The 15631-nt window shown below is 50.8% G+C and overlaps 1 protein-coding gene across 6 annotated transcripts in view; it reads left to right on the forward strand.

The window, feature by feature from the left end:
• The window catches only part of LOC139259631 (tensin-1-like), an 875917-nt gene that overhangs the window by 557262 nt on the left and 303024 nt on the right, over window positions 1–15631 (forward strand). For all 6 annotated transcript variants that reach the window (XM_070875129.1, XM_070875131.1, XM_070875130.1 and 3 more), the window contains one exon: window positions 11304–11342. In XM_070875129.1, coding sequence (XP_070731230.1) covers window positions 11304–11342 — 39 coding nt within the window. The remainder of the gene's footprint in view (window positions 1–11303; window positions 11343–15631) is intronic.

The raw sequence follows: 15631 nt of genomic DNA on the forward strand, positions 1-15631 counted from the left end.
TGCTGATGACCCACAGCGCCTCATGGATGCCCAGTTTTGAGCTGCTAGATCTGTTCTGAATCTGCACAGTTTAGCCACACAACACAATGGAGACGTGACTGTGTGACGGTCATACCTACCAATACTACCCTGGGAGATTGGTGAGGATGAGGTCCAGCAAGTTATTCCTTCGTGTTGATACTCTCACCACCTGCCACAGGCCCAGTCTGGCAGCTATGTTCTTCACAACAGTTCGGTCAGTTGTGGTGCGACTGAACGGGCTGAGTCCGGGAAGTTGAAGTCCCCCACCCAGAGTACATTCTGTGCCCATGCTACCCTCCGTGCTTCTTCCAGGTGGTGTCCAACGTGGAGGAGTACTGATTGATCAGCTGAGGGAGGGCGGGAGGTGGGAATCAGCAGGAGGTTTCCTCGCCCAGGCATGACCTGAAGCCATGAGACTTCATGAGGTCCGGAGTCAATGCTGGCCCATGAATTTACAGATTGCGGTGAATATAATTCTCCTGCTATAATGGCCCACAGCACCCCATGGATGCCCAGTTGCAGAGCCACTCTCTCCCGACTGTATACCACTGTGTCATCACCTTTGGTCATGAAACCAGGAATAGGGAGGGAGGAGTCTGGGACATTGGCTGAAAGGTATGATTCTGTGAGTATGATTATATCAGGCTTTGCTTGACTGGTCTGTGGGACGTCCCCAGATGTTAGAGTCTGGGCTGGGCGTGGTGTTATCATGTCTGAATCTCGATGTCACGTGGTCCAATTTTATGTTTATTATTGATTTTCGTAGCGATTTGATAAAACGGAGTGTCTCGCTGGGCCATTCAGAGGGAGGTCAGAGTCAACCAGGTTGCTGTGGGTCTGGAGTCACATGTAGGCCAGACCGGGTAAGGACGGCAGAGCTCCTTCCCTGAAGGAGTGCCGAGTGGATGATCGATATCGGCCTCCTCCTGAGGTGGAGGGAAATCTGCCATCCTTACCTGGGCGTTGTTGGCTAGGCCGGCATGAATTGCCCATCCCGAGTCGCCCTAGAGAAGCTGGTGTTGAGTCAGGGGGGGTGTGACTGGGAGGGGCACATGGTGTTCACATGCACCTGCTGCCCTTGTCCTCGGTGGTGGAGGTGATGGGTTTGGGAGATAAAGCGCTGGCCTTGGCAGAGACGCCCACGTACCATGAATAAATAAAAAAACGGACATTAGTGACCAAGAGGAGTTTTTACAACAATCCGGTAATTTCAGTCACCACTACTGATAGCAGCTTTTTATTCCAGGTTTATTTAATGAACTGAATTTAATTTCCCCAGATGCCGTGGTGGGATTTAAACTCATGTCACAATAGTCCAGGCCGCGGGATTACTGGTGCTGTAATATAACCAGTGTGCCATTGTTCCCGCACACAAAACAAAAGAACTTCTGTTTCTACAGCACTTTTCATGTTCTCAGAATGTCCCAAAGCACTTTACAGCCAATAAAATGTAGTCACTATTGTCATAGGAACATAAGAAATAGGAGCAGGAGTCGGCCATTCGGCCCCTCGAGCCTGCTCCACCATTCAATGAGATCACGGCTGATTATTCACCTCAAATCCACTCTCCCGCCCGATCCCCATATCGCTTAATTCCCGCAGAGTCCAAAAATCTATCGATCTCAGCCTTGAATATACTCAACGACTCGGCATTCACAGCCCTTTCTGATAGATAGTTGTTGGGGCCAGTTCATTGGATATATTTAAGGGGGAGTTAGATACGGCCCTTATGGCTAAAGGGATCAAGGGGTATGGAGAGAAAGCAGGAAAGGGGTACTGAGGTGAATGATCAGCCATGATCTTATTGAATTGCGGTGCAGGCTCGAAGGGCCGAATGGCCTACTCCTGCACCTATTTTCTATGTTTCTATGTTAGAGTGCTGAAGATTCATAGCACTCTGAGGGAATAAATTCCTCCTCATGCTAGTCTTAAATGGCCGACCCTTTATCCTGAGACTGTGCCCCCTCTCTCTCTGCCAGGGGAAACATTCTCTGAACATCTACCCTGTCAATCCCCCTCAGAATCTTATTCATTGCAGTGAGATCATCTTTCATTCTTCTAAACTCCAGAGAGCATAGGTCCAATCTACTCATGTAGGAAACGTGTATACATGCATACCGCATCATCCCACACACAGCAACGTGGTAATGACCAGAAAATATGTTTCAGTGATGTAGGTTGGGAATAAATATTAGCCAGGACACCGGGGAGAACTCCACTGCTCTCCTTCGAAATAAAGTCACAGTGAATGTTTCTTTTGGTGAGGTACTGAGGATGGCTGATACCCATCGCTGTGTACACCGGGGCTCGGGCCCATCGCTGTGTACACCGGGGCTCGGGCCCATCGCTGTGTACACCGGGGCTCGGGCCCATCGCTGTGTACACCGGGGCTCGGGCCCAACGCTGTGTACACCGGGGCTCGGGCCCATCGCTGTGTACACCGGGGCTCGGGCCCATCGCTGTGTACACCGGGGCTCGGGCCCATCGCTGTGTACACCGGGGCTCGGGCCCATCGCTGTGTACACCGGGGCTCGGGCCCATCGCTGTGTACACCGGGGCTCGGGCCCAACGCTGTGTACACTGGGGCTCGGGCCCATCGCTGTGTACACCGGGGCTCGGGCCCATCGCTGTGTACACTGGGGCTCGGGCCCATCGCTGTGTACACCGGGGAGGCCCCATCGCTGTGTACACCGGGGAGGCCCCATCGCTGTATACACCCGGGGAGGGCCCATCGCTGTGTACACCCGGGGAGGCCCCATCGCTGTGTACACCCGGGGAGGGCCCATCGCTGTGCACACCCGGGGAGGGCCCATCGCTGTGTACACCCGGGGAGGGCCCATCACTGTGTACACCCGGGGAGGGCCCATCGCTGTGTACACCAGGGCTCTGGCCCATCGCTGTGTACACCCGGGGAGGGCCCATCACTGTGTACACCCGGGGAGGCCCCATCGCTGTGTACACTGGGGAGGGCCCATCACTATGTACACTGCGGAGGGCCCATCACTGTGTACACTGGGGCTCGGGCCCATCGATGTTGATAGGTCCTTACTACACAGTATAAATGCACACGAGGCCCATGCTTGAGAGAAGGTCAGTCTGTGACCTGTCCTTTATTCCTTAGCACTCAAGTGATGAAGGTGGGTGGAGCTTCCCCTTTTATACCTGAAGGTCCAGGTTAGGAGTGTCTCCCACCTAGTGGTCAGTGTTCTCACGGTGTACAACTTAGGTCAGTTTATACATGGGTTACAATGCTGGTTGAATACATGACATCACCTCCCCCCCCAAAGTCTTATTGGGATCACAGGTTGAGACTCTCTGGTGGTTTACGCTCCCTTGTAGAGCGCCTGAGTTGGGGCTCCGGTTGTTGGGCGCTGGCCTGAGTGTCTGCTGTTTGCGGTGCCTCAGGCCTGTCCGGACTGCCCACAGTGACTGGGCTCTCCTCCCTTTGGTTCCGGTGTTCGGTCACCTGTGGTGGAGTGAAGTCTATATCGTGTTCTTCCTCTGCTTCTTCTATGGGGTTGCTGAACCTCCTTTTTGTTTGATCCACATGTTTGCGGCAGATTTGTCCATTGGTAAGTTTAACTACCAGAATCCTATTTCCCTCTTTGGCAACCACAGTGCCTGCGAGCCATTTGGGCCCTGCAGCGTAGTTGAGGACAAAAACAGGATCATTTACATCAATACATCGCGCCCTCGCATTCCCGTCATGGTAGTGATATTGTGACTGGCGCCTGCTCTCGACAGTTTCTTTCATGGTGGGATGTATAAGGGATAACCGGGTTTTGAGCGACCTTTTCATTAGTAGCTCTGCGGGTGGAACCCCTGTGAGCGAGTGTGGTCGGGATCTATAGGCCAACAGGAGGCGTGATAAGCGGGTTTGTAGGGAACCCCCTTGGATTCTGAGCATCCCCTGTTTGATTATCTGCACTGCTCGTTCTGCCTGGCCGTTTGAGGCCGGCTTGAACGGTGCCGTTCTAACATGGTTAATTCCATTGCCTGCCATGAAGTCCTGGAATTCAGTGCTTGTGAAGCACGGGCCATTGTTGCTGACCAAGATGTCCGGTAGACCGTGGGCGGCGAACATTGCCCGTAGACTTTCTACCGTGGCAGAGGATGTGCTTGAATTTAAAATGTCACACTCGATCCATTTGGAGTAGGCGTCTACAACAACCAAAAACATTTTCCCCATGAAAGGACCTGCGTAGTCCACATGGATGCGTGACCAAGGCTTGGCGGGCCATGACCAGGGGCTAAGGGGGGCTTCCCTGGGCGTATTGCCCAGCTGGGCACACGTGTTGCACCTGCGAACACAAAGTTCCAGATCTGTGTCTATACCTGGCCACCAAACGTGTGACCTGGCAATTGCCTTCATCGTGACAATGCCCGGGTGCTCATTGTGGAGTTCTCTGATGAACACCTCTCTGCCCATCTGGGGCATGACTACGCGGTTTCCCCACAGTAGGCAATCGGCCTGAATCGAGAGTTCATCCTTGCGCCTGTGAAATGGTTTAAATTTCTCAGGGCATGCCCTGTACATGGCTGCCCAGTCCCCATTCTGGACACATTTCTTGACTAGAGACAATAGCGGCTCTCTATTTGTCCAGACTTTAATCTGACGGGCTATCACGGGTGAGCCTTCGCTTCCGAAAGCTTCAACAGCCATGACCATCTCAGCACCATGCTCGGTAGCCCCCTCAGTGGTGGCTAGTGGGAGCCTGCTGAGTGCATCGGCGCAGTTTTCGGTGCCCGGTCTGTGCCGAATTGTGTAGTCATAGGCGGCCAACGTGAGTGCTCACCTCTGTATGCGGGCCGACGCATTTTGCATTTATGGCCTTGTTGTCGGCCAAAAGGGACGTGAGGGGTTTGTGATCTGTCTCCAACTCAAATTTCCTGCCAAACAGGTACTGGTGCATTTTATTTACCGCATATACACATGCGAGCGCCTCCTTTTCTACCATCCCGTAGCCCCTTTCTGTCTGGGACAGACTTCTGGAGGCATAAGCTACCGGCTGTAACTGACCCTTGACATTGACATGCTGCAACACACACCCGACACCATAGGACAACCCATCGCACGTTAACACAAGTTTCTTACACGGGTCATATAGCGTTAACAGATTGTTGGAACATAACAAATTGCTTGCTCTATAAAAAGCCCTTTCCTGGCTGTCCCCCCAGACCCATTCGCGACCTTTGCGTAGGAGCACGTGTTGCGGCTCTAACAGCGTGCTCAATTTGGGAAGAAAGTTACCAAAATAGTTCAGGAGCCCCAGGAACGAACGCAGCTCCGTCGTGTTATGGGGTCTGGATGCTCTCTGGATCGCTTCCGTCTTGGATGCAGGAGGGCTGATCCCGTCTGCTGCTACCCTCATCCCCAGGAATTCTACCTCTGGAGCTAGGAAGACGCACTTCGCCTTTTTCAGTCGCAGACCTACCCGGTCCAGTCTGCGTAGCACCTCCTCCAGGTTGTGGAGGTGTTCTTCAGTATCGCAACCCGTAATGAGGATGTCGTCCTGAAAAACCACTGTCCCTGGAATCGACTTGAGGAGGCTTTCCATATTTTGTTGGAAGATCGCGGCGGCCGAGCGAATCCCGAACGGACATCTGTTGTACTCAAACAACCCCTTGTGTGTCGTGATGGTGGTCAGCTTCTTCGACTCACTCGCCAGCTCCTGGGTCACGTAAGCTGAGGTCACGTCCAATTTTGAAAAAAGTTTGCCACCGGATAGCGTCGCAAAGAGGTCCTCCGCTCTCGGTAGCGGGTACTGGTCTTGGAGTGAAACCCGATTGATGGTGGCCTTGTAATCGCCACATATCCTGACCGACCCATCCGCCTTGAGCACCGGCACAATTGGGCTCGCCCAGTCACTGAATTCGACTGGCGAGATGATGCCTTCCCTCAACAGGCGGTCCAATTCGCCTTCTATCTTTTCCCGCATCACGTACGGCACCGCTCTGGCCTTGTGGTGTACTGGCCTGGCGTCCGGGTTTATGTGAATCACTACCTTGGTCCCCATGAAAGTGCCAATGCCGGGTTGAAATATTTGTCGAGGATCTGTGAGCATGATACTCGCTCCACAGAGGAAATTGCATTGACATCACTCCATTTCCAGTTCATGACAGCAAGCCAACTCCTCCCCAGTAGTGCGGGACCGTCCCCTGGGACAATCCAGAGTGGCAACCTGTTCTCCGAATCTTTGTGGGTCACGACTACCGTGGCGCTGCCTAGCACCAGAATGATCTGCTTTGTGTAAGTCCGTAGCTGTGTGTCAATCGGCGATAATTTTGGCCTCCTGGCCTTGGACGCCCACAACTTTTCGAACTGTTTGATACCCATCAGGGACTGGCTGGCACCCGTGTCTAACTCCATTGATACTGGGATGCCATTGAGGAGCACTTTCATCATTATCGGTGGTGTCCTGGTGTATGAACTGTATACGTGCTCCACATGAACTCGCTGAACTTCAGCTTCCAGCGATTTCCCCCAGTGTCAATTTCTGCAATTTCTGCAGGTATTTTGCTCATCTCTGCAAACTCCGGCTGAGTGTGTGCCTCCACGCCTCCAACATGAGCTGTTGTTTGAAACAAAAGGTCCCTTGCCAGTCGATCGTCCCTGACTGCCCTTGTTATTGCCCTTGAGTGCACCATTAACAGGTGTTGATGGCCCCATTACTGGCCGCATTGTCCCTTGCAATGGCGTGAATCGCTGTTCAGCTTGCCATTGTCTCTGTCGTACTCCCCCTCTGGGTTCGACTACATGTTGGGGCATGCCCGACTGCCCTTGTCTGCCTGGAGAACTGTGTGCTGCTTTAACAATGTTGAATCTCTGTCCCAACCATTCCTTAACACAGTACCTCTCGTCTGTTCTGCTAGTGGCCATGCTCGCGTGGTTTAAATCCCAGTTTCTTGTCGCCATTGATACGTCCTTACGACACAGTATAAATGCACATGAGGCCCATGCTTGAGAGAAGGTCAGTCTGTGACCTGTCCTTTAATCCTTAGCACTCAAGTGATGAAGGTGGGTGGAGCTTCCCCTTTTATACCTGAAGGTCCAGGTTAGGAGTGTCTCCCACCTCGTGGTCAGTGTTCTCACGGTGTACAACTTAGGTCAGTTTATACATGGGTTACAATGCTGGTTGAATACATGACAGATATGTACACCGGGGAGGGCCCATCGATGTGTGTACATGGGGAGGGCTCATCATTGTGTGTACATGGGGAGGGCCCATCGATGTGTGTACATGGGGAGGGCCAGCGCTTTCAGGAGAGATGGGGGGGTGGGGAACTGGCATTGAGGAGTGCAGTACAATGAAGCCACGTTGTGTGTTGTACCCTCTCCCCTGGGTGAGATTAGATGTCCTTTCCCTTTCTTGTCGTTCAAGCAGCGGCAGGCCGTGGATATTCTTTTCTCATGGGTCTGATAACACCAAGGTTTTGGAGAGCTGCCTTGTTAATGTTGAGCTAAGTTGTGTTTTGGAGAGCTGGATGTGGGAGCTGGACTTGAACCCACAACCTCGTAACTCGGACAGGCGAGTGTGCTACTCACTGAGACACGGCTGACTCATGTACCTTCGATTAACGGTAGGATTTGTACCGATACGCAACAACAATGAGCTCATTATGTTTACCGATTGTATGCGAAAACTCTCGTCTCCCAATATAGTTCTTGTGTCCTATTTTGTAAGAACTATAAACAACATATCAACTTCTTAACTTTTCATTTGACCTTGGCTGGAGCTTTAGGTGAGAACGTCAGGCCACTTGACTTAGTTGGGGGACTTGGCTGGAAAGCAGAGCTGGCATCCTCATTGCCTTCCAGCAGCCAAGACATCAGCCTTGGGGTTAAGCCGACAAGTTAAATAGCTGGTTATTGAATCCAGAGACAGCTTTGCAGCCCCTTTGGGCCCCGTCCAATCTACTCTTTCGTTCCATTGTATTCCTAGCATCACAGAATCATAGAATCATAGAGCACAGAAGGAAGCCATTCAGCCCATCCAATCTCGAAGATCAATCCAGCCAGTCCCTCTCCCCCGCTCTTTCCCCATATCCCGGAAATTTTTTCTCCTTCAAGTACTTATCCAATTCTATTTTGAAGGCGACGATTGAATCTGTATCCACCACGCTCTCAATCAGTGCATTCCAGATCCTAACCACTCGCTGCGTAAAAAGGGTTTTCTCTCACATCGCCTCGGGTTCTTTTGCCAATCGCCTTAAATCTGTGTCCTCTGCTTATCGACCCTTCTGCCATTGGAAACATTCTCGTTTTATTTACTCTCTCTAAACCCGTCTGTCACATCTCTTAGTTTCTCTGCTCCACGGAGAACCCCAGCATCTCCAGTCTATCAACGGGATAGACTATAATCCCTCATCCCTGGAACCATTCTTGTAAATTTGCCCTGCACCCTCTCTAAGGCCTTCACATCCTGCCTAAAGTGTGGTGCCCAGAATTGGACACAATACTCCAGCTGGGGCCGAATCAGCGTTTATACAGGTTTAGTGTAACCTCCTGCTTTTTGCCGCTATTTATAAAGTCAGGATCCCATATACTTTATTAATTTCTTTCCTGCCACCTTCTGCCTTGGTGAGGCCTCACCTGGAATATTGTGTTCAGTTTTGGTCTCCTAATCTGAGGAAGGACATTCTTGCTATTGAGGCAGCGAAGGTTCACCAGACTGATTCCCTGGATGGCAGGACTGACATATGAGGAGAGACTGGATCAACTGGGCCTGTATTCACTGGAGTTTAGAAGGATGAGAGGGGATCTCATAGAAACATATAAAATTCTGACGGGACTGGACAGGTTAGATGCGGGAAGAATGTTCCCGATGTTGGGGAAGTCCAGAACCAGGGGACATAGTCTTAGGATAAAGGGTAGGCCATTTAGGACCGAGATGAGGAGAAACTTCTTCACTCAGAGAGTTGTTAACCTGTGGAATTCCCTGCCGCAGAAAGTTGTTGATGCCAGTTCATTGGATATATTCAAGAGGGAGTTAGATATGGCCCTTACGGCTAAAGGGATCAAGGGGTATGGAGAGAAAGCAGGAAAGGGGTACTGAGGGAATGATCAGCCATGATCTTATTGAATGGTGGTGCAGGCTCGAAAGGCCGAATGGCCTAATCCTGCACCTATTTTCTATGTTTCTATGCTAAGCTCATAGGCCCAGCCCGCCCTCTGGTACATAATCCAAATGATCATTCTTCTGTTGTGTGAGCCTGGACTGAGTGTATTGGTAGACTATTTGACTGTGGGACATTACTATCCAGTTCCATTTATATAGCACCTTTCACAACCACTGGACACCCCAAAGCGCTTTACAGCCAATGACGTACTTTTGGAGTGTAGTCACTGTTGTAATGTGAGAAACGCGGCAGGCAATCTGCGCACAGCAAGCTCCCACAAACAGCAATGTGATAATGATCAGATTATCTGTTTTTAGTGATGATTGAGGAATAAATATGACCAGGACACCGTGGATAACCTGTTCGTCTTCAAAGTAGTGCCGTGGGATATTTTATGTCCACCCGAGGGGCAGATGTGGCCTCGGCTTTACGTCTCATCCGAAAGATGGCCCCTCCGTCAGCACTGCACTGGAGTGTCGACCGAGACTTGTGTGACCAAGTCTCTGCAGAGGGATTTGAACCCACAACATTTTGATTCAGAGGCGAGGGTGCTACCCACTGAGTCAGAGCTGTCCAGCCCAACAAAGTTCTCCCCTGACGTCAACTTTCCAGCAAGGTCAACGGTCAGTGACCCAGGACCAAGCTCAGGGCCCCATCCGAGCACAGCCGACTCAGTGAGTCTGGGAAACTGGGACCATTCAATTTATTTAGATTTCCAAAAGGCATTCGATAAGGTGCACACAAAAGGTTACTGCAGAAGATAAAGGTACGCGGAGTCAGAGGAAATGTATTAGCATGGATAGAGAATTGGCTGGCGAACAGAAAGCAGAGAGTCAGGATAAACGGGTCCTTTTCGGGTTGGAAATCGGTGGTTAGTGGTGTGCCACAGGGATCGGTGCTGGGACCACAACTGTTTACAATATACATAGATGACCTGGAAGAGGGGACAGAGTGTAGTGTAACAAAATTTGCAGATGACACAAAGATTAGTGGGAAAGCGGGTTGTGTAGAGGACACAGAGAGGCTGCAAAGAGATTTAGATAGGTTAAGCGAATGGGCTAAGGTTTGGCAGATGGAATACAATGTTGGAAAATGTGAGGTCATCCACCTTGGGGGGAAAAAAACAGTAAAAGGGAATATTATTTGAATGGGGAGAAATTACAACATGCTGAGGTGCAGAGGGACCTGGGGGTCCTTGTGCATGAACTCTTTGAGGAGCAAACAAAAAACATCAAACCGTGCCCCCCGATCTGGGGGAAATCCTTGTGCATGAATCCCAAAAAGTTAGTTTGCAGGTGCAGCAGGTAATCAGGAAGGCGAATGGAATGTTGGCCTTCATTGCGAGAGGGATGGAGTACAAAAGCCGGGAGGTCCTGCTGCAACTGTATAGGGTATTGGTGAGGCCGCACCTGGAGTACTGCGTGCAGTTTTGGTCACCTTACTTAAGGAAGGATATACTAGCTTTGGAGGGGGTACAGAGACGATTCACTAGGCTGATTCCGGAGATTACTGAAAGTTGCATGTTCAGCCATGAACTCATTGAATGGTGGTGCAGGCTCGAAGGGCCGAATGGCCTACTCCTGCACCTATTTTCTATGTTTCTATGTTTCGAGTTGAGAAGGAATTTCTTCTCCCAGAGGGTTGTGAATCTGTGGAACTCTCTGCCCAGGGAAGCAGTTGAGGCTAGCTCATTGAATGTATTCAAATCACAGATAGATAGATTTTTAACCAATAAGGGAATTAAGGGTTACGGGGAGCGGGCGGGTAAGTGGAGCTGAGTCCACGGCCAGATCAGCCATGATCTTGTTGAATGGTGGAGCAGGCTCGAGGGGCTAGATGGCCTACTCCTGTTCCTAATTTTTATGTTCTTATTATGTAAGTACTTTTTGAAATATAGTCGCTGTAGGAAATGCGACAGCCAATTTTCACACAGCAAGCTCCCACTAAAAGCAATGTGATGTGACCAGTGACTCTGTTTTAGTGATGTTAATTGCAGCGCTGGGATGAATGGAACCAGGGATTTGGAGCTGAGGAGACACAAGAGAGGGGAACTGACCAAGGGACGATCGATTAACGGAGATTGGGTTCAGAGACATTCCGAGAGGGAGCTTGAGTCTTCCGTTGATTACCCATCTCACCTCACGTCTTTTTTTTTCTTGCAGGTCACGACCTTGTGTGTGCCTCCGGTGAACTATGAACTGGTGAGTTGCCCTTTCCACGTTGTGTCCGTGTGCTCGGGGTTTACGCCTTGGTGTTGGAGAGCAGGGGGCCGTGAGGGGTAAGGTATTCCCCCCAGGGAGCTCCTGAATATTATGCCTGTGATGAATCCTGAGTAATGGGGCAGATTCCCAATCTCGCTCGAGGATGGGGTTAACAAAGATGCTTCCAAGTGTCCCAACAATTGTTTAAAGTGGAACAGAAACTGATTATAATCTTATTTGATTCCTCCCCTCTTCACCAAACCACCAACTGCTGTTGGGATACTGAACCCCCATTTCCTGCTGCCCCCTGCCATTCACCCCATTGCCCCCACTTCATGGGCGAACCTTGGCAGTGAATGTGTTTCTGAAATACCTCAGAACAAGAAGCAAGTGATTTTGTAATGAATTCTCGGGATGCGGATGTCTCCGGCAAGGCCGGCATTTATTGGCTATCCCGAGTTTTCCCTGAGAAGGTGTGTGGTGGGCCTTTTTCTTGAATGATCGCTCGTGGTTTTGATGTGATTGAGGAGCTTGCTAGGTCACTTCTGAAGCCAGTTAAGAGTCAACCATGTCGTTGGTGTTGGTGTGGGACTGGAGTCACATGTAGGCCCAGACTGGGTAAGGCTGGCAGGTTTCCTACCCCTTGGCCACATCAGTGATCCCGTTGGGTTTCACTCCAACAGCTTCATGCTCACTCGATAAGAATTAGGAGCAGGATTAAGCCATTTGGCCCCTCAAGCCTGCTCCTTACGGCTAAAGGGATCAAAGGATCAAAGGAGAGAAAGCAGGAAAGGGGTACTGAGGGAATGATCAGCCATGATCTTATTGAATGGTGGTGCAGGCTCGAAGGGCCGAATGGCCGACTCCTGCACCTATTTTCTATGTTTCTATGATTATGCTGAATTCAAATTCTCAATCGCACTGTGGGAGCTGGATTTCCATCTGTTAATGACGTATCCAGCCTCTCTCTGGCAGGACACGTGGATAATATTGGGGCATTGACGTTTTAAACCACCCGCCGATCCTCTTCTCTGTGCGTCTTGGTGAGGGTGGGTTAGTAGCGAGGCCTCGGGCTGGGCAGTCCATGCCGTCTTGGTGAGGGTGGGTTAGTAGCGAGGCCTCGGGCTGGGCAGTCCATGCCGTCTTGGTGGGGGTGGGTTAGTAGCGAGGCCTCGGGCTGGGCAGTCCATGCCGTCTTGGTGAGGGTGGGTTAGTAGCGAGGCCTCGGGCTGGGCAGTCCATGCCGTCTTGGTGGGGGTGGGTTAGTAGCGAGGCCTCGGGCTGGGCAGTCCATGCCGTCTTGGTGAGGGTGGGTTAGTAGCGAGGCCTTGGGCTGGGCAGTCCATGCCGTCTTGCCAGCGACATCCACACATGGACCATGAATTTTTACAAAGGTTGGGATTTGCTCAGTTCCATGTGCGGTGGAACGACGGAGTGTGGCAGCAGGGTTGTGTGGATTCAGTGCTGTCAAAACCACAACCTTCTGTTTCTCCCTTTCATCTAGAGGTGGCCCTTAAATAGTGAAAAAAGCTGCTGTTTGATTTGTTACCTGATAAATGGTATCCAACGGTTTCTGCTGGTTCCTGTGCATGTTGCGTGGGCACAGTGCTCCGTCTCTCAGTATTCCCGCTCTCCGGAATGCGCTGGTCCTGCTGTCATGCTCCATCTCGGCACCTTACCCAAGTGGCCATTCTTTGTGTATGATTGACGGTGGGATATTCGACCAGGGACGACATCACCTTCTGTGTTTCTCTGGTCTCCACATACACACCGAGAAATGATTACTGGATACTGGGTACAATCCACAACCCACGATGATTCCTAATGCCCTCCACACCAATGGCATGGGTGCCAGCTATAATTTCACAAGCCAGTCAATTAACTCCCCGATATGGGCGAGGCTCACAAGTGAACACTGCAATCTCTGGGGAAGGCTTAGAAGGTGCCAACTACCCTAACCTCCCCCAATAGTCAGTGTGTGTGGGACTGTACCCCACCAATAGTCAGTGTGTGTGAGACTGTACCCCAGTGAGAGTCAGTGTGTGTGGGACTGTACCGCAGTGAGAGTCAGTTTATGTGGAACTGTACCCCACCAATAGTCAGTGTGTGAAGGACTGTACCCCAGTGAGAGTCAGTGTGTGTGGGACTGTACCCCAGTGAGAGTCAGTGTGTGTGGGACCCGTACCCCAGTGAGAGTCAATGTGTGTGGGACCCGTACCCCAGTGAGAGTCAGTGTGTGTGGGACTGTACCGCAGTGAGAGTCAGTTTATGTGGAACTGTACCCCACCAATAGTCAGTGTGTGAAGGACTGTACCCCAGTGAGAGTCAGTGTGTGTGGGACCCGTACCCCAGTGAGAGTCAGTGTGTGTTGGACTGTACCCCAGTGAGATTTAGTGTGTGTGGAACTGTACCCCAGTGAGAGTCAGTGAGTGAGGGACTGTACCCCAGTGAGAGTCAGTGTGTGTGGGACCCGTACAACAATGAGAGTCAGTGTGTGTGGGACTGTACCCCATTGGGACTGTACCCCAGTGAGAGTCAGTGTGTGTGGGACTGTACCCCAGTGAGAGTCAGTGTGTGTGGGACTGCACCCCAGTGAGAGTCAGTGTGTGTGGGACTGTACCCCAGTGAGAATCAGTGTGTGGGACTGTACCCCAGTGAGAGTCAGTGTGTGTGGGACTGTACCCCAGTGAGAGTCAGTGTGTGTGAGACTGTACCCCAGAGGGGGTCAGTGTGTGTGGGACCTGTACCCCAGTGAGAGTCAGTGTGTGGGACTGTACCCCAGTGAGAGTCAGTGTGTGTGGGACTGTACCCCAGTGAGAGTGAGTGTGTGTGGGACTGTACCCCAGTGAGAGTGAGTGTGTGTGGGACTGTACCCCAGTGAGAGTCAGTGTGTGTGGGACTGTACCCCAGTGAGAGTCAGTGTGTGGGACTGTACCCCAGTGAGAGTCAGTGTGTGGGACTGTACCCCAGTGAGAGTCAGTGTGTGTAGGACTGTACCCCAGTGAGAGTCAGTGTGTGCGGGACTGTACCCCAGTGAGAGTCAGTGTGTGTGGGACTGTACCCCAGTGAGAGTGAGTGTGTGTGGGACTGTACCCCAGTGAGAGTCAGTGTGTGTGGGACTGTACCCCAGTGAGAGTCAGTGTGTGGGATGTAGGAGATGTGATTGCCAATGTGGCTGGTCCAGTTAAGTTTCTGTTCACTGGTGACCGCAGAATGTTGATGATGGGGATTCAGCGATGGTAATCTTCCCCCAGACTATATGTGCATCCCTGATTATTTTCAGGGCCTTAGTAGAAGAAGGGAATTCAACCATGAGGGGCTTTACTGCTTAGCTCAAACCTGCTCTCAGGCAGTGTTCACACATGTGCACATTTAACTGCGTCAGTCAGAAAACTGGCTCATTTAATTTCTTCTGGACACAAGGCCTTGGAGCCAAATGTAGCACCACAACTTCTGGCCTGGAATCTCATGTTTTAAATGTTCACTCCCCACAGACCTATCCCCTCCCTCCATCAGTATTAGCTACTTTGCGTAAATTAATCGCACAGCAATTTCTGCACTTCAGTGGTCACCTACTTCCATCTTTTATTGTGACTCCTGTTTAGATTTATTCCAAAAATTCCCAAAACAGAAATGAAAAAAGACTCTGGCCTCGATCTCTCACATGTTTCTGCGATCTCCGAACAGGACTAATTGTTTCCGGCCAAGAAATGTTACCACAGAGCAGATTTTAATCACTTGCATCTCATTTTTTCCCACCAGGGCGGTTTAGTTCTTACCAGATCACGACGATAAACATCACTCCTTATAGTTACACAGTGAGTGACCCTTACCCTGAATAAACAGTGACTCTGTACAGTTACAGTGAGTGACCCTTACCCTGAATAAACAGTGACTCTGTACAGTTACACAGTGAGTGACCCTTACCCTGAATAAACAGTGACTCTGTACAGTTACACAGTGAGTGACCCTTACCCTGAATAAACAGTGACTCTGTACAGTTACACAGTGAGTGACCCTTACCCTGAATAAACAGTGACTCTGTACAGTTAGTGAGTGACCCTTACCCTGAATAAACAGTGACGCTGTACAGTTAGTGAGTGACCCTTACCCTGAATAAACAGTGACTCTGTACAGTTAGTGAGTGACCCTTACCCTGAATAAACAGTGACTCTGTACAGTTACACAGTGAGTGACCCTTACCCTGAATAAACAGTGACTCTGTACAGTTACAGTGAGTGACCCTTACCCTGAATAAACAGTGACTCTGTACAGTTAGTGAGTGACCC

This window comes from Pristiophorus japonicus, chromosome 3 (assembly GCF_044704955.1).
Source record: "Pristiophorus japonicus isolate sPriJap1 chromosome 3, sPriJap1.hap1, whole genome shotgun sequence".
NCBI lineage: Eukaryota > Metazoa > Chordata > Chondrichthyes > Pristiophoridae > Pristiophorus > Pristiophorus japonicus.